Source organism: Penicillium bovifimosum, assembly GCF_028826915.1.
Source record: "Penicillium bovifimosum strain IBT 22155 chromosome Unknown utg000004l_segment0_segment0, whole genome shotgun sequence".
NCBI classification, from domain to species: Eukaryota; Fungi; Ascomycota; class Eurotiomycetes; order Eurotiales; family Aspergillaceae; genus Penicillium; species Penicillium bovifimosum.
In genome coordinates, this window is record NW_026622713.1 from 1,347,691 (window position 1) to 1,370,040 (window position 22,350).

At 51.4% G+C, this 22,350-nt stretch overlaps 13 protein-coding genes across 13 annotated transcripts; 7 read left to right on the top strand and 6 right to left on the bottom strand.

Moving 5' to 3' along the window:
* Positions 1-373: 373 nt before the first annotated feature.
* On the bottom strand, positions 374-2,117 carry N7515_004813 (glycoside hydrolase family 71 protein; the record flags this gene model as incomplete). The annotated part of the gene is made up of 2 exons (XM_056665557.1): positions 374-1,984; positions 2,037-2,117. 2 exons carry the CDS (start codon positions 2,115-2,117, stop codon positions 374-376), a joined length of 1,692 nt encoding a protein of 563 aa, XP_056522507.1.
* Positions 2,118-3,534: 1,417 nt separating this feature from the next.
* Positions 3,535-4,254, bottom strand: N7515_004814 (coiled-coil-helix-coiled-coil-helix domain-containing protein; the record flags this gene model as incomplete). Its single annotated transcript, XM_056665558.1, has 4 exons — positions 3,535-3,633; positions 3,739-3,871; positions 3,931-4,158; positions 4,235-4,254. The coding sequence occupies 4 exons, from the start codon at positions 4,252-4,254 to the stop codon at positions 3,535-3,537; spliced, it is 480 nt and encodes a 159-aa protein (XP_056522508.1).
* Positions 4,255-4,836: 582 nt separating this feature from the next.
* Positions 4,837-6,244, top strand: N7515_004815 (putative nucleoporin; the record flags this gene model as incomplete). Its single annotated transcript, XM_056665559.1, has 2 exons — positions 4,837-6,087; positions 6,146-6,244. 2 exons carry the CDS (start codon positions 4,837-4,839, stop codon positions 6,242-6,244), a joined length of 1,350 nt encoding a protein of 449 aa, XP_056522509.1.
* A 536-nt stretch (positions 6,245-6,780) lies between these two features.
* On the top strand, positions 6,781-7,401 carry N7515_004816 (GNAT family N-acetyltransferase; the record flags this gene model as incomplete). Its single annotated transcript, XM_056665560.1, has 1 exon — positions 6,781-7,401. One exon carries the CDS (start codon positions 6,781-6,783, stop codon positions 7,399-7,401), a length of 621 nt encoding a protein of 206 aa, XP_056522510.1.
* A 102-nt stretch (positions 7,402-7,503) lies between these two features.
* On the bottom strand, positions 7,504-8,008 carry N7515_004817 (uncharacterized protein; the record flags this gene model as incomplete). The annotated part of the gene is made up of 2 exons (XM_056665561.1): positions 7,504-7,681; positions 7,737-8,008. The coding sequence occupies 2 exons, from the start codon at positions 8,006-8,008 to the stop codon at positions 7,504-7,506; spliced, it is 450 nt and encodes a 149-aa protein (XP_056522511.1).
* A 1,290-nt stretch (positions 8,009-9,298) lies between these two features.
* N7515_004818 (uncharacterized protein) lies at positions 9,299-9,661 on the bottom strand (the record flags this gene model as incomplete). The annotated part of the gene is made up of 4 exons (XM_056665562.1): positions 9,299-9,336; positions 9,434-9,500; positions 9,560-9,591; positions 9,649-9,661. The coding sequence occupies 4 exons, from the start codon at positions 9,659-9,661 to the stop codon at positions 9,299-9,301; spliced, it is 150 nt and encodes a 49-aa protein (XP_056522512.1).
* Positions 9,662-10,060: 399 nt separating this feature from the next.
* On the top strand, positions 10,061-11,585 carry N7515_004819 (transcription factor SPN1; the record flags this gene model as incomplete). Its single annotated transcript, XM_056665563.1, has 4 exons — positions 10,061-10,598; positions 10,668-10,750; positions 10,807-11,285; positions 11,336-11,585. 4 exons carry the CDS (start codon positions 10,061-10,063, stop codon positions 11,583-11,585), a joined length of 1,350 nt encoding a protein of 449 aa, XP_056522513.1.
* Positions 11,586-12,035: 450 nt separating this feature from the next.
* Positions 12,036-12,895, top strand: N7515_004820 (HIG1 domain-containing protein; the record flags this gene model as incomplete). Its single annotated transcript, XM_056665564.1, has 2 exons — positions 12,036-12,076; positions 12,145-12,895. 2 exons carry the CDS (start codon positions 12,036-12,038, stop codon positions 12,893-12,895), a joined length of 792 nt encoding a protein of 263 aa, XP_056522514.1.
* Positions 12,896-13,361: 466 nt separating this feature from the next.
* N7515_004821 (DASH complex subunit ASK1) lies at positions 13,362-14,853 on the bottom strand (the record flags this gene model as incomplete). Its single annotated transcript, XM_056665565.1, has 4 exons — positions 13,362-13,498; positions 13,569-14,544; positions 14,597-14,703; positions 14,763-14,853. The coding sequence occupies 4 exons, from the start codon at positions 14,851-14,853 to the stop codon at positions 13,362-13,364; spliced, it is 1,311 nt and encodes a 436-aa protein (XP_056522515.1).
* Positions 14,854-15,118: 265 nt separating this feature from the next.
* Positions 15,119-16,169, top strand: N7515_004822 (uncharacterized protein; the record flags this gene model as incomplete). The annotated part of the gene is made up of 2 exons (XM_056665566.1): positions 15,119-15,140; positions 15,256-16,169. The coding sequence occupies 2 exons, from the start codon at positions 15,119-15,121 to the stop codon at positions 16,167-16,169; spliced, it is 936 nt and encodes a 311-aa protein (XP_056522516.1).
* A 966-nt stretch (positions 16,170-17,135) lies between these two features.
* Positions 17,136-18,674, top strand: N7515_004823 (uncharacterized protein; the record flags this gene model as incomplete). Its single annotated transcript, XM_056665567.1, has 8 exons — positions 17,136-17,239; positions 17,304-17,433; positions 17,490-17,533; positions 17,591-17,696; positions 17,753-18,109; positions 18,180-18,258; positions 18,313-18,496; positions 18,554-18,674. 8 exons carry the CDS (start codon positions 17,136-17,138, stop codon positions 18,672-18,674), a joined length of 1,125 nt encoding a protein of 374 aa, XP_056522517.1.
* A 666-nt stretch (positions 18,675-19,340) lies between these two features.
* On the top strand, positions 19,341-20,734 carry kat1 (putative 3-ketoacyl-CoA ketothiolase (Kat1); the record flags this gene model as incomplete). The annotated part of the gene is made up of 3 exons (XM_056665568.1): positions 19,341-19,411; positions 19,478-19,658; positions 19,730-20,734. 3 exons carry the CDS (start codon positions 19,341-19,343, stop codon positions 20,732-20,734), a joined length of 1,257 nt encoding a protein of 418 aa, XP_056522518.1.
* Positions 20,735-20,912: 178 nt separating this feature from the next.
* On the bottom strand, positions 20,913-21,950 carry N7515_004825 (putative zinc metalloproteinase; the record flags this gene model as incomplete). The annotated part of the gene is made up of 1 exon (XM_056665569.1): positions 20,913-21,950. One exon carries the CDS (start codon positions 21,948-21,950, stop codon positions 20,913-20,915), a length of 1,038 nt encoding a protein of 345 aa, XP_056522519.1.
* Between the last annotated feature and the right edge of the window lie 400 nt (positions 21,951-22,350).

A 22,350-nucleotide genomic window follows, 5' to 3' on the forward strand; every position in this document is an offset into this window, starting at 1 on the left:
CCGGGAGTTTTTTTTCCTATTCTACTTTTGTTTTTTTCTTGGGGGGTGTATGATATATGTGCTGAGGACAGGTCAATCACATCCATCATTCTATGTGATTGGAAGTTGCGGTCATTCGGATGAGAGGCTTCCATAGATGGACGGTTATGACATGGATCCACTGTCTTATAGACTTCCTTTTTCTGGCTTTACAGGTATTCCATACTCTCCACTACCTTACCATGTTAGGTAGAGGCCACCGAGGTACAACCAAGATCGGGAGAGCTCAGAAGGCTACATTTATGGAAGCTCTATGGTCATAGAGTGATTATAGAGAACTAAAGCATCCCGGTCATGGAAATCCTAATCTAACTAAGTCACTGTCCTCACAAGACTAGCCGAGCTTCCACGATGAGTCGTAAACAGCAGCCGTGGCATCATTTGGGACGAAAGACATGACTGGAGCATCCGTCTGCGGGCAGGCATAGTTGTTACCATAGCGAGATAGGCTCTCGAGGTTGCCACCATCAACACCAGCAGCATGGACCGCCGGCGAATACTCAAACACAGCCGGCATAGTCACAGCCATCCTCTCATATCCAACCGGCGTCGCCGTGGCAGCAACCATGGTGGCAACGAAAGCCACGAAAACAACCATAAACGGCATCCGTCCTAGCACAAGCAAAGCCGAAGCCGCAGAGACCGGGGCTGGGGCAGCTGCCGGAGGCAACGGGCGCGGTGTCGGACGCGTACTATGTTTAACCGTGTTATTGCCGAAGTTGGAACCAACCCAGGCATTCCAGTTCTGGATATCATCCACACATGATTCCGAAACTGACGCCCCACGCATCTCAGCAATAATCTTGCCCCGACGAGAAACAGTCACAATAACCTGCCCGGTACTGTTATCAAACGGCACGCTGCCATGATAAATCCCCATGGGACCATCCGGTTTATTCTTCCACGACCCATCCTGCAGAGTACCTCCAATATCCACCACCACCTCCACACCAGAATCAGACTTCAACAGCGCCGAATAGAACACATCATCTTTCAGCACCTCCGTCGGCGGGAACTCTTTCTGCCCATGAGTCTCGGTATTCCCCATCGTGCCCCCATTAACACAGGCCTTCCCAGGTGCCTGCCGGAACCAAACAGTAACACCTTCCTTGGCAATCTTGCCCTCACCACTCTTATACTGTTCAATAACATACGGCAGGAAATCGCGCCAGGCATCGTGCGGATGACCCGCAGCATAATTGTAGCTTGCATTTCCGCTCTCGAAAGTCGCATACGAACCCTCATGCAAGGGACCGATATAGTGCGATTCGCCGTAGTCGTTCCACGAGATGATCTCCACGAACTCCGGCTTCAGCGATAACACCTGCTGCCACCGGTCGTACCAGAGGTTATCTCCGTTCCAGATCCAGTTCTTGCCGTACCCCGGCAGGTTCGTGTAGAACCATGGCGAGACGGGCATCATGTACGGCAGGTCGCCGGTATCCTTCAGCCATTGCATGTAGGTGGAGTCTATGTAGGTGTTTATTGGGTCTGGGCCTTCGGGCCAGGCGGCCCAGGAGAAGAGACCGTCTGGAACGCCTGGTGCGACGGCTAGGGCGTCTTTGGCGCCGAGGGCGGACCACCCGGGGACGAAGAAGCAGTCTGTGTATTTTTTGATGGTGACCCAGTCTGTGGCGTTTTCGGAGCCTTCGAAGGTTGAGACGAAGGGTTTGCCTTTGTGTTGGTAGTAGGCTGTGTTGTTGCCGTATTGGCGTAGGAGGCCGATTACTTCGCCTTCTGGCCAGGGGCCGTTCCCGACGTAGTCGAAAGAGAAGAGCAGGTGGAAGTCTAGAGCGTTGGCGGCGGCGAAGGCATTTGTCAGGGAGCGGTTATTGGTTGGGAAGTTGTAGGCTATGTTTAGGGCGAAGGCGTCGATATGGGCCTTTTTGGCGTGCGCTATGTTGATTTCCCAGTCGAAGAGAGTGAAGTTCTCGGAGTTATATAGCTGGGTTGGGTTAGTTAGGGTTAAGTGGACATTGTAATATGAGAGTATATACCATGAAGTGGGCAAACACTGCTGCTGCCTCGGCGTAATAGACCCCTCTCCATAATGATAGCAAGAATATAATCGACTTCATGTCGACCAGGTTGTATAGTTGGGTTAGAGCCAAGTAGCACAGAATATAGAAGAGGAGAGGATTGAGGGTGGGTTTTGTATAAATATCTCGTCTTCACGTTCCACACGGGATTCAAGGAGGTTTGATACCTCCCCTCTTGTTTGCCTCGATGTCTATAGATCTATAGATAGATGCCGAAGGTCCGCTATTGCGTATGGCGGGACCTGAGCGTACCTAGCCCTTGGCTTCTCCGCTAGTATAACTTTCGTACATTCCCTCGCATATCAACATCGTTGTAGATGCTCCCAAATTCATAAGCTAGAGTTGAAGACCAGCCCCTGCCGAACCATGCCGTGCCAAAGACATTATATCTAATGAATCAAGTACACCCAGATTGTTTCAGATCATCTCGATACCTTCAGTTACACCAGTCGGAAACCACCGGACATGGAACTCAATTGCACACCTGGAACCCAGCCTGAACCCCTGCAATTGAGTCAGGCGGAGGACGATGAGGTAAATGGATCTATTCGGAACATAAGATGTAACGGATGAACAGCTTTGAGTGCAGCCCCTGCAGAAGGGTTGATGCTAAGGGTTTGCAGCCCCGAAAGTAGCCTGGTCCAGATCTAGATTTTGAAACTGTTATTCCGATGGGGCCTGTGATCGTAGACACCAGACCTGTTGGAAGCATTGTCGGTAGGGCCACATAACGGTTATAACGGTATGCTGAGTACCAGATACCCCAGGGATTGAGGAAGCCAGTGGTTGGACGGTAAAGTCGATATGCGTACAACATCTCAAATTGATTATCGCATAGTCAGCGGCATCACGGAACGTCGGAAAGCAGTTATAATGGCAGCCTACTGTATATGACAGCGGGATTTTCGCTGCCTGCCTGAACTCATCACTGACGCGGACAAGTTGGACAGGATCGGAATTCTGATGGAAACGTAGATAGGACCTGCTGTATACCCAGTGAGACCCTGCAGTGCATCCCGTAAGCCTGGAAGATTGGTCAACATAGTCAGGTCTCCCCGAGAAGGAGTGTCAGTATGTACATAGTACGTCCGAGATGCAATGTGCCTAGAGCTTTGATTGCGATGATGCCCACATATGCACCCAGCCGAGGACGTTTTCGAGTGGACAGCGTTGAGAATGTACTACAAAGTAGCTATTGCATGTTAATTGCAGACATCGGAAGAAATACGTGGTGCGCCACGCAGGGTGAGCAAAGCGGGAGCTTGGGAATTGAGCAGAAAATCATGTAACCATTGATGATGCCAAGAGATATTTACACAAACAGCGACCGGATTCATGGTCGAACATCCAAATAGAACAATGAGATAGGAAAAAGACGTTGCCCGGGTTGTAAGAGAACAGGGTGAGGGTGTAATCGAGGCGAGTCTAGAAAGAACAAAGTAAACCGGGAAAGTGTTTACCACTGAGGACCGGGGTACTGTGCGTATTTTTGCTTGGGACGCAGGTGAACAGGAACCTGGTTCTCGGGGGCACCAGGGAGGGTCTTCTTCAAGCCCTACAAGAAACAAGAAACATGAATGTTAGCTATAGTCCTGTACTGCCGGATGCGATGGATGAAGGCATTTGCCACGATTAAAGCCAATGAGCGCGGAGATCATACCAGTTTGTCAAAAACACAGGTGTTGAGCTGCATCTCAGGCCTGCGGCATTCCCAGAGCTGGTGGTTGTTGTTCTCAAGGCACTCCCAGTGAGCCTTGAACTGATCGAGGCAATGGGTGTTGATATCCTTGATACTGTAACGGGTCAATATCTCCACCTGGAATTGGGTGCTTCTTAGAGAAGAGCAACATACACGCTCGCGGCACAGCGCGTCACCTTCCGACCCTCCTTCAAGCAGTCGATCTCCCCGCGGCCATTGGCCTCGTCCTTGCACTTCATGAAGTCGTCATTAAAGGCCTTGCAGCGGTCTCCAATAAAATAAGCTGCACTCATAAGAGGTGCAGATGTGGCACCGATCTCCTCGACCTTGGGAATGTGGTCGGGCATCGGGGTGGTGTCCACCAGGACGGTCTGGTTGAAGCTGTTCGCGGAGGCATAGGTTAGCGTTTTCACGTCCAGCTTGACGGACGTAAGTAATTGATATTGAAGGTGCATACCGAGCTTCTCTTTGAGACATGGCGACGGTTGTCAAAGCGACTGTGAGGGAAAAGAGGTGCAATTGGACAATACTTGGAGATCGAGAGCTGCGGGTTGCGGTGGAATGAAATTTGGCCCTTCGGTGATTGGCTGGCGGTTTGGTGATTATGTCAACATGGCTGGGCGGGCGGTGAGACTTTCAGCTTCGATAGAAGGTTACAGCGACATGGATACATCTGGCTCTAATAGTATCTGTTCAGGCGATAATCATTTTATTGATGAAATGAGCCGTAGTGTATTTCTCTATCAGCGTGATTAACTTGTACCTTGTGTATACAGCCTACATGGATGTGGACAATCAGCCACCTCGTATATCACGTGACACAAACAAATCGAGCTCCGGCTCCCATCTTTCTCGGCAGCTCCATCGAAGCACCCCTCAGCTTTCTCACCTTCAACCACTTACTGTAGTCTTCTGGACTATGCGCATTGGGCTTGTTTCTGATTCTCGTTACCGTGTTTAATCTGGCTTAATCAGTGCTTCATTGGCCCATTGACGCGCACATTCTTTATCGTGCTTTTTTTTTGCGGGAATATCCTTTGCCCTTCTTGATTGCCCATTATGTCTCTCTTTGGTAATACTCAGCCGCAAGCAAACACCTCGTTGTTTGGAAACACCGCATCGAAGCCGTCTCCATTCGGCGCTCCAGCAAGCTCAACCGGTACGAGCTCACTGTTCGGCGGTGGACAGAACCAGCAACCGGCACAAGCTGGAACAGGCGCATTTGGTGCGAGTCAGCAGCAACAGCAAGGAAGCTCATTATTTGGGAATGCCGCCAAACCCCAGACTTCCCTCGGCACAGGCCTTTTCGGGCAGCAAGGAAGCGCACTGGGTGCCTCGCAACAGAATCAACAACAGAATCAGCAAGGCGGCCTGTTCTCCGGGGGTCAGCAGCAACAAACGGGCGGTCTGGGAGGGCTTGGAGGTCTCGGTTCCAATAACCAACAGCAGACCAGTGCCTTTGGTGGATCGACTTTAGGCGGCCAGCAACAACCGCAGCAGTCGCAATTCGGCCAGAACACGATGACGACTCCGCAGCCCCAGCAGCAACAGCCTTCCCTCTCATCTAGCCTTTGGTCCCCCGGACGTGCTATCACTGGAGGTGAGCTTTTTACTGTATTCTCCCGCTATGATAATATTACTAACAAATGCTTTCCAGTGCACCGAACTGTTCCCATGCAAGTAGCGATCATTAAGGACAAGTGGGATCCGCCTAGCCAAAGTTCGCCATTCCGAGCCTATCTGTACAACAACGTCGGCGAAGAGGCGGCACCATTCTACCAACCAGGACCCCAGGACGACGAGAAGAAATGGGAGGAGGCTTTGCGCAAGCGCCCCGGTCCAGGATATGTCCCTGTGCTCGTGAATGGCTTCTGGGATCTCGGCAAGCGCGCGCAGCGGCAACGGGACTTCCTCACCATGATGCAGACACGTCTGCACGAAATCAACAACTGCTTGACTGGGCTTCTCTCAAAACATGATCTCAATATCTCTGTCAAGATCGCCGATTGCCGGCGGAAACACATTATCCTGAGCAAGCGATGCCTCGCCCTTGCTGCCAAGACACAGATACTGCGCAACAGAGGTTATGCCATGGATGAAGCAGAGGAAGAGTTGAAGAGGAAGCTGACTGAGCTGGAACGTGCCGTCTTCGACCCATCTCTCAATGGCCGTGCTGAAGAGATCTGGGCTCGTATGTTGGCCATTCACGAGCACTCCAAGCGACTGCAGGCGGAGATGGATCGGGTTGGTGTGAACGTGACACAGGCAGAGGATGACATTGACGAGGAGACGCTGAAGGTAGCGAAGAAGGTATGTTACCCTTGGAAATGGCTCAGTGCTAGACAAGCTCGCTAACCATATCTTCCAGATCCTTGAGCAATACCACCGTCAGATCCAGCACCTCCATAAGGAGATGGAGTCTGTCAAGGCTGACTTCGAAGCGGTGGAGAAAGCCACTAAGCAATAGGCGCACTTTATCACCTTTCCTGTACAATCCGAATCTCACTTCATTCACGTTCGGACTTAACGTCTACGGTCATGGGGGTATTGGCGTTCTTGGGGGCCATTTTAATGCATATCTGAATACATCTTCCGTTATTGAACAATTGATCGCAGTCAATCTTCATGTCACCAGGACACGATTCACTAGTAAGCATTGACCAGTAACTGCACATACAATAGGGTTTGTACACTTGATATTCGAATAACATTCGAGGCCAGAAACCGCAATTTCACCTGTACTAGTATCAACATCCCTGCAATCCACCAGAAGCCCGACTCTTGGCCGGATAACGGCGAAATCGGTAATTTGAGCTGGGGCTTATCGTGAATTGACTCAAAGAATTCCTTCCAAGTTCAATCAATTGATGGCTGTCGTTACACCTCCAGATCTCAACGCCTTTATCTGATTACCTTACTCTCCTCACCTCTACCAATTTCCTCTTACCTATTTCTTACCAGACTGCTTTTCTCACGCTACGGTGCTGCACGAACTCAGTGAACATGTCTTCCTCGGCCCCATTCACGGCATCGCCCACTTTCTCAATTCCCAGTGAACGCCTCTACATCTCTTACCTCTTACCTGACTCCCCCGAACACTGCGCCTTCCTCGTCAAGCTATGGAACACTGGGGAGTTCATCAAAACTTCCGGTCGTACCGGAATTGACACCCCGGAGAAGGCCTCGAATTTCCTTCGCAATCGCGTCCACGCAGACTATGCCCGAAACAACTACGGCATCTTCCTGGTCTCGCTTAAACCAAATGAGAACGCAACCCTGTCAGAGAGTACTCCCATCGGTACCGTGTCGCTCATGAAGGGCGATAGCCCGGATTCCTACCTGGCACCTGACATCGGGTATGCGATTCTGCCAGAGGAGACCGGAAAGGGATACGCCACCGAAGCGGCTGTTGCGTTGCTGGAGTATGCGCGCAAAGAACTCGGGGTGGATTCGGCATTCGGATTCTGTGCTCAGGACGACCGTCACAGCGCTCGAGTGTTGGAGAAGATCGGGTTCGAGTTTCGAGGCGAGAAAAAGCTGAAGGTCTTTGGAGGCAAGGAAAGTGCTGTCTATGTGCTTCCTGGGATGAGTCAGGACCTGACGGTTTACAACCTGCATGATTGAGAGAAAACGTTTGAGCATAGGCTTTATACCCCACAGGATTCAATGTCAACAACGATTGGGGGCGCCACACACACCATCAGAGGTAGTTTTGATGGAATCTCATTAAGGAAAGCTTGTCAGTTCAGTCAGGCTCGTCCCTGCGCTCGAGCGTATGATGTAAACAACAAAAACAGGGTACGTCTGCGTCGCGCGCATAGAGCGATCTCGCTCCACTCTTTCATGAATCGCATCGAGCGCCGCGGGCTGAAGGACGTCTTGCACTAGCTGAGCCACCTCAACACTGTCTGTCTGCAGCTGCGCCGGGCTCGAGCTCAGCGAATCATTTTGCAGCTTACGGATTTGTCTCAACGTCGTCCAGGAAGCTGTTGGCAGTCTCGCCATCTCCAACGTGAAGTGTGACTATGCCGATCTGCTCGCGCGCCTGCTCTCTGGCTCCGTGGTGGCGGAAGGTGGTAATGGAAGATGGGGTTATGAGGCTGAAGCGTTCGATGGTGCGGCTCTCGGGTAGGAGATGTAGAATATGGATCGTGGCACCAAACTTGCCGATAACAAGGAGCACGGAAGGACTGGTAGAGGGGGTGAATATGTTTGAAAGATGGGCAAGCATTGATTGTACGAGATATTGATTCTTGGTAGTAGAAGTAGTAGTTGCTATTCTGCTTCTATTCAATGCCAAGTTCACTGGCTTTGATAGTAAATGCAGGGGTATGCCTGTCACCTGACGGAGAACTTATGCCCAGCATCCTCTTCCAGCTTTGCTTCTTCACTCGCAGTTGTTGCCACCGAGAATCATATCGTCATGGCCGTACAGTTTTGTGAGGAGTGCGGTCATCTCCTACCAGTGTCAGCTGCGGACATGGTACCATGTGGACTCTGTGGGAAAGTCGCAAAGAGCATGTCTCTTCAAGCTGTTTAAGGCCTTGCTCTGAACTGACTATATCAAACTTGCACAGATACAATGCTCACTTACGAACGCGTATCTGAATCTTCAAATTTCCCATCGAGTCTACGGAACAAACTTCGCTCTCAAACACAGATAGTCACCCGAGAAGACATTGGCGACGGACCCATAACAGAAATGGAATGCCCTAAGTGTTCACATAAGAAGGCTACCTGGTCTGAAGCTCAGCTTCGAAGTGCTGATGAAGGAAGCACTATATTCTATTGCTGTATGAGCTGTCGCCATAAGTATGGGAAACACTCTCTGTTGGTTTCATAAGCTGACTTCTTTAGGTGGAAGCAAGACAATTGTACCTCTGTCCTTGGCATCATACAGGCCCTGCTTTCCAAGAAGATCTTGCACATGCGGCGAATGGGGATGATGTAGGTCACCCAACCTAAAAGATATTGATCGCACCCAAAGATGGGATGGAGGCGGGACGCTCAGATGTGTACTTCTTCACCGGTGGCTCTGCTGACAAGGGCATGGCACCTCACTATCCATTCTCAAGGCGGACGCTGAGCATGTCTTGTTCTAGGTTGCGCGGCTGGTCTGGAATTGCAATCTGCCCTAGACAGGCCGATTGAGACGCCAACTGTAACGTTTACCAGCTGTGCGGTCCCGACTTTGTTTTCCATGGATTCAATATATTGCATTCTGATTTGCTCTATTTTCAACAAAACACAAATGACAATGAGCTTGTACACAATAGTAATACATCATCTAGCTGGCACTACCAACCGAGTCCAAACGTATAGAGTAGAACAGCTTCGAGAGCGTTCTATAGATCAAACGATGATACTCCATCTTATCCGAACTCGAGTGGAAGAGTGCCGTGCCAGAGAAAAACAAAAATCAATCCGATCCTCGTGCATGATATCGCGAAATCATAACCAGCGATTCATTGATCGAGATTCGGGACGGACGAGGAAGCAAAGCGGTAGACGGGTCAACCCCTTAAAGCAGCTTGCGGAGGAAGTCGACGGCGAAGGGGGCTATAGAAGGTTAGTTGAGAACCTAGCAAGCAGTCTCCTCAAGTGGTCTTCGATGGTTTGCTCTAAGACGACATTGAAGGTCGGATCCTCGACTTACACAGGTAGAGCATGAAAGCACCGGCAATAGCCATGCGGACGTTCTGGCTGGCCTCAATCTCACCGGCCTGTGATGAGAGTTAGCATCGGATGGCTCTCAGATCAGAGCTGATGATGTGAATCTGACCTTCAACTCTTCCTTGGAGATCTGTTCTTGGCCTAGAGACAAGTTAGTTAGGGATCGACAGAACAGAGAGATATGGACTTGAGACGTACCTGGGGCAAACATTTTGAGTATGGAGAGTCGAAATTTGAAGAAAGACTTGTGATAATGTCCTAGATGAAGTTGATGTTGCAACTTGCTCGGAGGTCGGGGACAGAAAGAAATCACGGGAGCACAGACCACTCTCCTTCTCTCGTTCCCTGAGCTTTTGCCTTCACAACCCCCCTCGCTCTTTCCTCTCAGATCCGCTCGATTTCATCTTTTAGCGAGCTTTCATACTTCTCCCTCTGACCTTTTATCGGAAACACATCACCTGCTCGGTCCTGCTCTGTCAAGTGCGGGTTGAACTTGCCGAGAGGCGTTGGCATCCTGTACGCGGATAACCCAACCGTGATTTGCGATACACTACCTGACACATCTACTTCTCGCTAGTTCTTCTCTTACGTTCGAAATTTACTAAACGAAATGTCTGCGACTCCTGACCAGAAGGCCGCTTCGCCCGTTGCCTCCCCCGCGGCCTCGCCCGCTCGCGAAGTCCCCGAGACAGCCGCAACCCCGGTTGCTGTTGACAACGACGAAGACGCGAAGCCTGCTGAACCTATCGCTGAGACTGAGACGGAGGCAATTACGGAGGATGTTGACGATGGGCTTCACGATGGAAACGACGCTGACGAGAATGACGACGCCGAAGTATCAGACGACGAGTCTATTTTGTCCGAGGTCGACGAAGCGCAATTCGATAACTTCGACCCAGAGAACGTTGACGTTGAGGATCGACCGCAACTCGCCATCGATGAAGATAACCTGAAGCTCATCGGTCGTCATAAGCGCAAGCGCACCGAGGATGGCGAAACTCGTCCACGCCGTAAGGAGGGTCGACGTGAAAAGAAGAGCCGTCGAGCTCAAGATGAGGAAGGAGACGGAAAAGGCTCTCGCCGACGTGAGCGCAAGCAGCGCGAAGACAAGGCTGATACGGACGAGGAGACTCTTGATCCGGAGACCCGTATGTTTCGTTCACCGGCAAATAACCTTTTGCCCGGCATACATGACGCTAACTGAGCTCCGCTATTAGGTCGCCGCCGTGCTCTTGACCGTGCTATGGATGCGGCGATGAAGAAGCCGTCCAAAAGACGTTTCCGCAAGCAGGATGGCATTGTATGTGTCGCACTTGGTGACTCGCGTAGATTCACGTATACTGACTGTATATTCAGGATCTGGAATCCATGGCAGATGCCGAGATTGAGGATATGCGAAAGCGCATGACCAACGCAGCGCAAATGGACGCCGCCAACCGCCAAGAAGGGAAGCCAGCTATGCATAAGCTCAAACTACTCCCTGAAGTCCTCATGCTTCTCAATCGCAATCAGTATACCAGCGCCTTGGTCGACCCGGAGATCAACTTGCTGGAAGCCGTTCGATTTTTCCTGGAACCTCTCGACGATGGCTCGATGCCTGCTTACAACATCCAGCGCGACCTGTTGACCGCCATCACCAAGCTCCCGATCAACAAGGACGCCCTGATTGCCAGTGGTATTGGAAAAGTTGTTGTCTTTTACACGAAGAGCAAGCGCACTGAGCGACGCATCAAGGAAATGGCAGAGAAGTTGCTGGCAGAGTGGACGCGACCCATCCTCCAACGCAGCGATGATTATTCGAAGCGAGTTTATCAGGAAGCCGACTACGATCCTACGTATGTTCATTCCCATGCAATCTTTGTATCATCCACTAACACCTCCATAGGAAGGCTGTCAGGCGCACTGTTCCCACCGCCAGGGATATCGAAGCCGAAGCCTCTGCCCTCGCACTGCTACCTCCTCGTCTTCACAATCGCGCCCGTGTTGATCGCACTAACGTCAGCTACACTGTGGTTCCGCGCCAGACAGCTGTGCGGGAGACTCAATATGCTCGGCCTCTGGGTGCCAGCGGTGAGGATCGTTTCCGCAAGATGCAAGCCCGCCAGGTCGCGGCACGCAAGGCCTCTCGTCGGTAGATTCGGCATCTCGATTTGTAATAAGTTTCCATTCAAGCTGGCTTCGGCCACGTCCGTCATGTATTGAGACATTTCTTTTTTTTTTTTCGCGGTGTTTGGGCGTTTCGGGATCGATCGGGGATTGGTCGGGGTTTGATAGGGTGTCACCTACGCATTCCGAGTCTTCAACAGCATATGCAGTCTGATTCTGAGACAAATCAAAATTGACATTGAGATAACAGCAAGTAGCATCTTTAGCCTAGGTAAGTGCATAGGAACTAAACTATTAAGGAGTGGCCACTCCGAGCGATGCCGATTACCCCGAAGCAACGCCGGGATACGGCAAAAGGGCAGATCCCGGCGCCATCACACGTCATGCCACCCCCCGGCCTTTGCTTCCAGGTCTTATATCGGACACATTTCGTACTCTTTCTCTTTTCACCAACCCATAATAATTAGAACCCATTCACAATGAAGCTCCTAACCAAAGAAGAAGAAGACGCACACTACCGGTATGCCCAAGAATCCTTTCCCTCCAAAACCACCCTGATATCACCCCATACTAAGAAAACCCCGATAGCAACGTCGTCAAAGGCGGCACAGTCGGCGGCATCCTCGGTCTCGCCGGCGGCGTAGCAGGAGTCCTCCTCGCCGCCCGTCGCTACCACACAATCCGCGACCTCACCCTCCCCATGAAATCCTTCCTAGTAACCTCCGCCGGTACCTTCACGGGGATCATCGCCGCGGACCACGCGTCGCGCGCCTACGAGAACGAACGCAACGCCGCCTACCAATGGTACGAGAACCGCGAGGAGCGTCTGCGAGCGGAGGAGATGCGCGGCCTCACATTCGTCGACCGTGCGGCCGCCTTCGCCCGCCGCGAGAAATACAAGATCATTAGCGCCACCTGGGTCGCCTCCATGGTTGGCTCGTTCGTGCTTGTCGGACGTATCCCCGGTCTTACGGGACAACAGAAGCTGGTTCAGGCTCGTGTTTATGCCCAGGGCTTGACGCTGGGTGTGTTGTGTGCTTCGGCTGCTTTTGAGATCTCGGATCAGAGGAAGGGAAGGGGCATTTTGGATTCGAAGAAGAAGGCTGATGAGGCGAAGAAGGCCGCTGTTGAGGAGCAGACGCATGCGGATCGGGATCAGGGGGATTTGTGGAAGGATATGGTTGCTTCCGAGGAGCAGAGGTTGAGTTCTAAGCATCAGTCGCTATATGATCATCATGAGAAGCAGGAGGGTGCTACGGTGAAGGATGAGGGTGCTACGGAGAAGAAGGCCGAGGAGAAGGAGGATAAGTCCGAGAAGAAGGACCCGAAGAAGAACTAGAGGTTCTTATAATAATCTTCTTCCGACGTCTTCTTGTGTCCTGCGGTCGTCGATCGGGGTGTGAAGCAAATCTCGCCATCTACCTCCTCCCATAGAAGTTGAAAGCTCCATTGCACATGCATATCACGACTGGATATGTCTAGCGGTGGTCTTCATTCCTTCGATTTCGTCGCCAATACCTATTCCGCATGTTTCTCTTTCCAGCGTTCTCCTTCTCCTGGCTCAAGGGTTCGCACATCCCCAAAAGTGACATCTGCTTGACCGTGTTCCCGTGTATAATATCTCTCTCTTCTCTTAATGAAAATGAACCCATCAACAAATTGTTACAGCCAGTCACGTCATAATAAAGTATGTAAATTCATGTCTCAGGTCCTTGGTATGGGCGATATGTGTAGTAGAAAGCGGAAAATGATAATCAGACAAAGGCCCGAGGGCCAATGGTCCGAATAGCTATCTTACAGCCCAATTAGAAGGTCTCATCTTCCAGTCGCTCCATACGGCGGATAACACTTGGACTTTGCTCATCGTCAAACTCATCCGTAATCTCTCCAGCCCCAGCAGTAGCCAGCAAATCGGTTACAATGCGTTTGGAGGCTTCTCTCGCTGCGGAGGTAAAAAAAAGTCAGTCTTCAACCAGTCTGAAGTTAAGATATAAAGAAGTGAAAGAGCTTACCTGGTGTCCTCATCAGCCGGCTCTGCGGAATGTGGAATTGCATTGTCTTCGGGGGACTCGGGCCAAACTCGTCGTCATCGTAGTCCAAATCGTCGTCGCTTTCCCACATGGCTGACTTGCCCGCAGTCTTTCTAGCAGGTGTCAAAACACTCATGCCAGGCCTGGGAACGTCGCGCATGCGATTGCTGCTAGTCCGTCGCTTGCGGTGCGTGCCAGGGGTAGCATCGACGCCGCGAATAGGTGAAGAGAAAACCTCGGTGTGAAGTTTTGGTGCCTCTGGCTCCGGACTGGAGATCGGAGAGTCGTCGAATGCATACCTGGAGGTTGGCTCGGCTGGTTTCGGGGTGATGTTGAACTTTGATCGAGTGTTGGTCCCTCCAACGTTGCGAAAGCCCTTCCCCAGTGGCGTCGCTTGCACCCGATACGTCTTGTCGAGCATTTGGTGCAGTACCGGATCGGAGGTCTTTTGGTATCGACGGTCTAGGGTGGCTGGTTGGGATGCGGGCGGTAGGAATGGAGAGGACATGGGAGTTGTGGCGGAGACGCCGCGCGGGAAGAAAGACTGCCGGCCTGGCGTGGATGGGAGTGTCGAGGAGTCTGGCATGTCGAATGGGGGTGCGGATTCGTAGACTTCTTTTCTCAGGTTCTCGTAGGAGGAGGAATACTCCTCCATCGAGCCTGTCATGTCGTTGTCGGCCTGCTGATGCTGTCCCGGCGCACGCGGTGTGCTGTGTGAGGAGATTGCAAGTTCTGTCAGATCTAGGTCATCTGCTTGGTCCCGGTGGGGCGTTTCGTGACGTTCGGAAGAGGGTGTCTCGTGAGACATGGTCTCGTCGAGGGTGGTACTTTGGGTCACATCTGCGGATAGCTCGTCGTCCGTGGCTGTCGGATCCTGCAGGGTTTCTTCCTCGTTGTTTCGTTCTTCGTATCCGGATAGAGATACATTGGCGCTCGCTTCGAAGAATTGTTTCCAGAACTGCACCGGGTTAGCAAAGGTCACTATCGTTGTGTATGCTGGTAACCCTGACCTTGGAACCCTCCCAGACATCTCGGGAATGCTCCGTATATTGCTCTACCAGCGGTAATATACTCGTGGTAACTATCCGATGAGCTTGACTGAAATTCTGGTCGATTTCTGTAAAGAGATATCCGATGAGCGCGCTGTTGGACGACTTTGTTTACTCTTTGCCGTACCTTGAAGTGTTAGGGTGATGGACTGCTCCAATTTCTCGAGCTCCTCGGTTAGAGACAATGGCCTTTGGGCCTGAGAAGGTTGGCGAGACATGACGGGACCTTGCCAGTTCAACCGTGTAGGTACGATGTCGTGAGATGGGAGCTGGCCAACACGTCCATCACTTTCACGCGCGGGGAACTTTGCCAAAGCGGTGTGGCTTTGGTGTGACTGATAAGGGCTTATCAGAGTCACGTGGATTGATATCAGGCTAAGGAAGCAGGCATCATGGGGTCGTCTTTCTCCGCTCCGTCGATGACCAGGGTGAGCCTTGACAATATTCGAAAGCAAATATCCGAGTGCAATAGCCAAGCTCACCATGCCAGCACCGCTTGCCAAAGGTACAGCTTCATATTCCCTAAGTTCTACAACCTCTCTCCGATTCATCCGGGCGGTCTAGCCTTATCGTTCCCCACTATGTATACATCTAGAGAGCGAGGCTGACCTGTTCTGCAGGAATCATAATCAGTGTCTCTGTTCTCATAGCAGCCGGAATCGCCGTTTACGAGTCACCTCAGTTTAAACAATGGGTAAATACATCGCGACGCAAGATCGCTGTTGCCTTGCACAACCTCGGCGATGAGATCCAACCTCGAGAGATACCATTGAGAGAAGACATTTCTATGACCGAGGAGGCTGGCGAAGTTGCTGAAGAGCGCAGGCGTATCGCTCGTGCGGAGATCATGCGACGAGGAACACTCCTCGAATCACGCCGGAAGACCAACCGACCTGACCAACCTCATAACAGCTTCGATGCTCTTGTCGATAAGGATGGCAACCTACTCAAAGATACAGATGCCAAATACGATGCCCAATTGAGCCAAGAGAATATTGCTAACTCGACTGGAATTGACCTGGGCTCGGGACCTCTTCGCCGAGGTGGCAACCACAGCGAGGCCGAGTCTTCGACTACTGTCGGCATAGATCGGCTGCACGTTGGGATCCCGTCGTCTGCCTCGTCGAATCACCCTTCTGAATCTTTACTTCAACTCACACCTACCAGCGAAGCATCTGAAGGGCACAGTCTCTGTGACCCATTGTCCCCGAACTCTCCTCCGTCCACGTCTGGTTCAAGCCACACAGAAGACCACCAGGTATTTTATGCGCATCCCGATGCTGCGGGTAATGCAACCGGTGAAGGTGATCACCAGTCTCAGACGAATGGTTCTTTTGATTGGGATTTCTATGAAGAATCTCGTCCTCTTTCTTCTACCAGTGGGAGTGGGAGCCTTATTGGAGGTTCTGATGCGGGCAAAACCGACGTCACCCTAAGTGACTTTGATGGCCGCACTGACGGTGGTGTGCCTACTCCAGCCAACTGGTCGGAAATTGGGAGCGTCGTTAGCGACGAGGATGCTGGTCATATTTAGTTGCTACGATGGAGAAATGGCTTATTGGATTTCGATATGGATGGGATACTGTGGCGTGGCACTGCTTTTACTGGTTGAAGGCGTTTATCTCGGTGTGGTCGGTGGTTTCATGGTGGTTGGACATGGTCTGGCTAGTTCTGCTCCTTGCACCTTCTTTCGGTACAAGGACATCATTATTACTTTCAAATGAAGCTCGGAAATTTGATTATAAGTCCATGATGATGTTATTCAGTCAGCAGGCCTGCCTTAGTTAGGTACCTAATCCGCCCACTGAGCAGCCTGGGCTACTCAGCGAGCATTGTCACCGCGCGTCAAGCGGGCCGTAGGATAGGTGGAAACTTTGAACGGCCGGGCAGGCAGTTCCACTTAACAGGCAGATCCTTTGCCGTGGAATGCCCGAGAAAGAGAGCACGTGGTTGGTTGGCTCGTTAGACATCAACCATAAGGTACAACGGACGGGCGTACCTAGAAGGTCATTAGATGTTCTAGGCAACGTTATTTTGATCTTCGCGCACAACCAGTAAACTTTGACAGCCCGCGTGGATCGACGCCACGGGGAGACCAGCCTGCACTCACAGGCTGTCGTAGCGGACAATTCAAAGTTCCAAACGAGCTGCGGGTTCACAGCCAACGGTTTTCCTGGGTCACTCCACATGGATTATGTCAATCAAGTTTAACCAATGAGTTCATTGGGACTTGCAAGTCTTGCCGGGTGGAATAAACCGGAGGAATCCTTAATGCGTAAAGAATGCGTGGAGTACGCACTGCGGCCCTGGAAATCAGGTCAAGCCCACGATGACGTTGTGACGTCACTGATCCCGGCGTCAGAAGTATGATCGCAAGGTACCATACTGATTGACCTTAAGGGCATCGTAGAAAACTCGGATTCATTTTCCTTCTTCCTTCTTCACCTCACAGTTCTATTCGCATCAGCCATCTTCTTAGTGCATCAGCTACTCAGGCATCATGGCTGCTTTTGTCACACATCAAATTATGGGTACAGCCCTTGAGACTACCGAGAGATATACAGGCCTGCAAGCACAAGGCATTGGTGCCTCTGGTGTTATCTGGTACCTCCCCTGCTACTGTTAGGTATTGCCTACCTCGTGTCATAGCACTGACGACGCTCACCAGTTCAGCGCATGATTCAATGACCAACCAAACGGTTGCCATTAAAAAGATAGGAAAGCCCTTTCACAGCACGGCCGTGGCCAAGCGCACGTATCGCGAAGCCCATCTTTTGAATAACCTAAGACATGACAATGTGCGGAGCACACGGGACATGAACAATTGACAAGCAAGAAAGCTGATTGTGGATAGTTGATCAACATGACCGATATCTTCATCTCGCCAGCGGAAGACATGTATGTGAATATCTCCATCATTCGCAACTTGACAGTACTGACCCCTTGGCAATACAGTTACATTGTGACCGACTGTATTAGGACCGACCTTCATTGCCTGATTCAATCAACCGCAAGACCACTAGAGGATAAGTTCGTTCAATTCTTCACCTACCAAATGCTGGTATGTCTTCGCAGCCTGTCTATCGTTGACAGGACTAGCATGACTGACCTTTCTAGCGAGGGTTGAAATATATTCATTCGGCTGGTGTCATCCATCGTGATCTCAAACCCGGCAACATCCTGGTCAACGAAAACTGTGACTTGAAGATTTGTGACTTCGGACTCGCTCGCGAACAAGATCATCAGATGACTGGCTATGTCTCTACACGATACTATCGAGCCCCAGAGATCATGTTAACGTGGCAACGATACAGCTACGCAGTGGACATTTGGAGTGTTGGCTGTATTGTAGCAGAGATGCTCACTGGAAGGGTCCTGTTGCCTGGAAACGACCATGTGGATCAATTCAGAAAGACTGCTGCGATCTTCGGCAAACCACCCAAGGAGGTTATGGAGAAAGTGTACAGCAGGACCGTATGTCAAAGCCGCAACGACTATTGATCAACTGATTGGAAGAGGACAGTATACTGACTGCAAATCATAGACAACACAATTCGTGGAGTCATTACCTTACACGGAATATCAGGGCCTGCAAAAGACCTTGGGTGACATTAACCCTCAAGGTATGGTCTATCAGCCTCCTGTCTTATTTACCTACATTATACTGACCTTGTTAGCTCTTGATCTATTGGAGAAAATGCTCGATGTAGACCCAGGAAAGAGAATCACGGCGGTGGATGCCCTAACCCATCCATACCTCTCGTCCTACCATGACCCCAGCGATGAACCTGAGTGCGAGAAGAGAATCAATTGGTCTCTCCTGGATTCAGAAATGACACCAGATGAATGGAAGACCAGGATGTAAGTGTTCAACCAACCGGCGGTGCCTGGGTCCGAGCTGACTATTTGTCCGGGCAGGTATTTCGAAGTTCTGAATTACCACCGTGGCTCTGGCGGGTGGGAAGACAATAATCCTGACGCTCACGAGGGAGCTATTGGGAATTGGTTGCGTGATGAGATGTCAGTGGAGACGTATTAACGATGTTCTGAGACCTACACAGTAACCCTCTGTACAATATGCCTTTTCAACGACGTGACTCCGATTATGATCATTTCAACTCGGTGAGATTATTCAACATTGGAGCTTCGTTCGTCTTTGAGAACACGAGATGTATCATGTATGATAATCAATCCGGTCAGCTGCCCTGGGGCTTTTTCGTAGAACCGAACTTTGCCTAGGCATTTTGATGGGCCAATACCGTAGACATACTAGAAGTGAAACTCATAGAAGTACAGGGTACCCACTCGTTATATGGAAAATGCTCCTATAATTAAGTACCAGATACATCGTGACCCGGATAACCTGATAGGCGAGAATGAGCCTCGGCATTTTCGGGCTGCGCGAAGCGGAGGCCGCCATCACTACTTCTTTTAACTCCTCCTCTTGTCTCTTTGCTTCTTTCATTCTTCCTTACTCCCCAAATATACCTTTGTATACCTAATCTGTAAGTTGTCTTCCTGGTCCCTGGCTATGAAAACCCTACTATCCACACCTCGCCACAATCTCCGCACTGGAGGCTTTCCCCGCAATGCCCGCATCGCCTCCCGAGATTTCCATGTCAGCCGAAACTTGGATAAAGAGGACACCGAAGGAGAATAACAAATTGACCATAATATCTGTACAGTCTCTTCACATCCACACACAATGGCCGCAGATCGTCTAAGCTCGCTCCTGAGCCACCTCAAGCCTGGCTCCGCCACTGGTCTCGCTGCTATGTAAGTCATTCGGATGAACTCGACGGACCTGCCGTTGTCTCTGACGAATCTAATTGTCGAATATAGTACACAGAAGAACCCCGACGATGTGGTTATCACACTCGCCGTCCGTACACCGTTGACCAAAGCACGCAAGGGTGGACTCAAGGACTCCGAACTGGACTACGTTCTCTACGCCCTGCTGAAGCAGACTCTGGCCAAGTCCCAGATTGACCCTGCTCTGGTTGAGGATGTTTGCCTCGGTAACGTAAGTTGCCAACTTGCCTCTATTCACTTTCATCTAGTTCCATGGAAACGGCATATCTAACCCTGCAACAGGTCAACGAAGCCAAGGCCGCCTACATGGTCCGCGCCGCCTCCCTGGCCGCCGGCATCCCCCACACAGCCGGCGCCTCATCAGTCAACCGCTTCTGTTCATCCGGCCTCAAGGCCGTCCAGGACATCGCCGCCCAGATCCAGCTCGGCTCCATCGACATCGGTATCGCCATGGGCGCCGAGCTGATGTCCGCCCCCAACGACCGCCTCGACCGTCCCTTCAACGAAGAGGTCCTCCGCAACCAGGAGGCCGCCGACTGCATGCAGCCCATGGGCCAGACGTCTGAGAACGTCGGCAAGGACTTCAACATCTCCCGCGAAGAGCAGGACCGATACGCCGCTGAGTCTTTCCGTCGCGCCGAGGCCGCGCAGAACAACGGCTGGTTCGACGATGAGATTGCGCCCATCACCGCCAAGGTCAAGGATCCCAAGACCGGCGAGGTGAAGGAGGTTCTTCTCACCCGTGACGATGGTATTCGTCCCGGTACGACTTTCGAGTCCCTTTCTAAGATCCGTCCTGCCTTCCCCCAGTTCGGTGATAGGTCTACCGGTGGCAACTCCAGCCAGGTCACTGATGGTGCTGCTGCTGTTCTGCTCATGCGTCGCTCCAAGGCTATTGAGCTGAACCAGCCTATTCTGGCTAAGTTCTGTGGCGCTACCGTTGCCGGTGTTCCTCCCCGTGTCATGGGTATTGGCCCAACTGCTGCTATTCCCAAGCTGCTGAGCAAGTTCCAGCTTGATAAGAGCCAGATTGATATCTTTGAGATTAATGAGGCTTTCGCTTCTATGGCTGTCTACTGTGTGCAGAATCTTGGTCTGGATCATGCTAAGGTCAACCCCCGTGGTGGTGCTATTGCTCTTGGTCACCCACTCGGCGCTACTGGTGCGCGTCAAATCGCTACCATTCTGAGTGAGGCTCGCCGCACAAAGAGCAAGATTCTGGTTACTTCCATGTGCATTGGTACTGGACAGGGTATGGCTGGTCTGTTTGTCAACGAGCAGGTGTAAATATCGAGATTGGTCCAGATAATTATGCGACAAAATATATACGACCTGAAATGCACAGGAATCTGATTCAAACAAAGTAAAACGAGTGGTATCTAAAGGCTATGTAGTACTATAATAATATAAGCAGAGTAAACAAAACTCATAAAACATGGGGAGAGAAGAGGAATGAGCAATGATATCACGCAGCATCATCCTGCTTCCCAGCCTGACTCTCCCTCTTCATCCTCTCCTCCGCAGCACGCGCCATAATCTCTCTTCTCGACAACGTCCCATCAGAAGAACCCGCACCTCCACTTCCACTCTCGCCCTGCAATCCACCAAGGACAAACTCCCCTCCAGTCCACCCACACTCATCAACAAACTCCTCCCCCCTCTGCGAGTCCCAATCCCCCGGATTATAAAACTCCTGGCTAGACAACTGATTCCCCCCAGACTTCCAATCCGCGCGCTCAACCTCCTTCTCAATCTGCGCCGTCAAATCCCAAAAGTCCCGATCATGAGGCCCAAACACACAATGCGCCAGCTCATGACACAACGTCTTCCTTATAGTCCTATAATCACGATACCCATCATAAGCATCCGTCCTTAGCCTTAACTCGATAACCTCGCCCTTATTCCGGTTCAGACCTAGCGTGCGCGACTCGCTGGTCGTATGCTCCGCCGGGTTCATTTCCGTCAAGAGCGGGACGGAGAACTTGTGTTTAGCCATTGCGGCGCGGATGCCGGGGTCATCGCGAAGGCGTTTGAGGAAGTCGAGGGAGCGGTCTGGGTTGGGGAGGTACGATAGTGGCAGGAGGCGGTGGAAGGTGTAGTTGTTGCTTGAGGAGGAGAGGGTGTGGATACCGCCGCTGCGGGTCGATGATGGTTTTTGTTGCTTTCGTCTTGCTGCGGCGAGGGCTGTGGCTCGGGATTCTTGTCGGCGCTGTTCGTTGGCGGATTGTTCGTGGAGATCGGCGATTGCTTTGGCCGGGGTGCCGAGGAGGGTGATTTTGAATTTGGGGGAGGAGCGTTGCAGCAGTGCGTCTAGCCGGGTTGGTGGGAAGGGCGCCTTTTGCATTCCGGGCTTGGGGGCTAGGAGGAGCTTTTGGTTGGCGCTTGGGATGTTTAGGATGCGCTCGAGCTCTGTGGAGAGGTCTTGTAGTGTTGCCGAGGATGAGACTTGGATTATGTGGGGTGTGCCATGGTGGTGGACTGTCAGCTCCATAGGAGAGTCCATTATTGTGCAGTTGAGCAGCAGGAAATAAGGTAGATGGACGTAGAGAACTAACGTTGAAGACAGCAGGACCTGCGACGGAAGTAAATCGTTTATATGACCCGAATAGGCAGGCGATGAGGCGAATTCGACCCGGTTCCACGGCGATAAATTTGTCAGCTCGGAGATAATAGGCACGTGATCAGAGCCTCATCTGACTTGGTGCCCCAGGCGACGACAAAAATAATGTCCTGGCGAAAGAGCAGGAAAGCGATACTCCGTACACAATGTCTTGGGCTTATGATGATGTGACTCACTTTGCAACCGAGAAGTCATATGCGGGACGTTGTATGGGACGTGAACAGCCAATCTCCATTCAAAAGGTGGACAGCAATTCACCTAGCTACGAGAGGAATTATCCAGG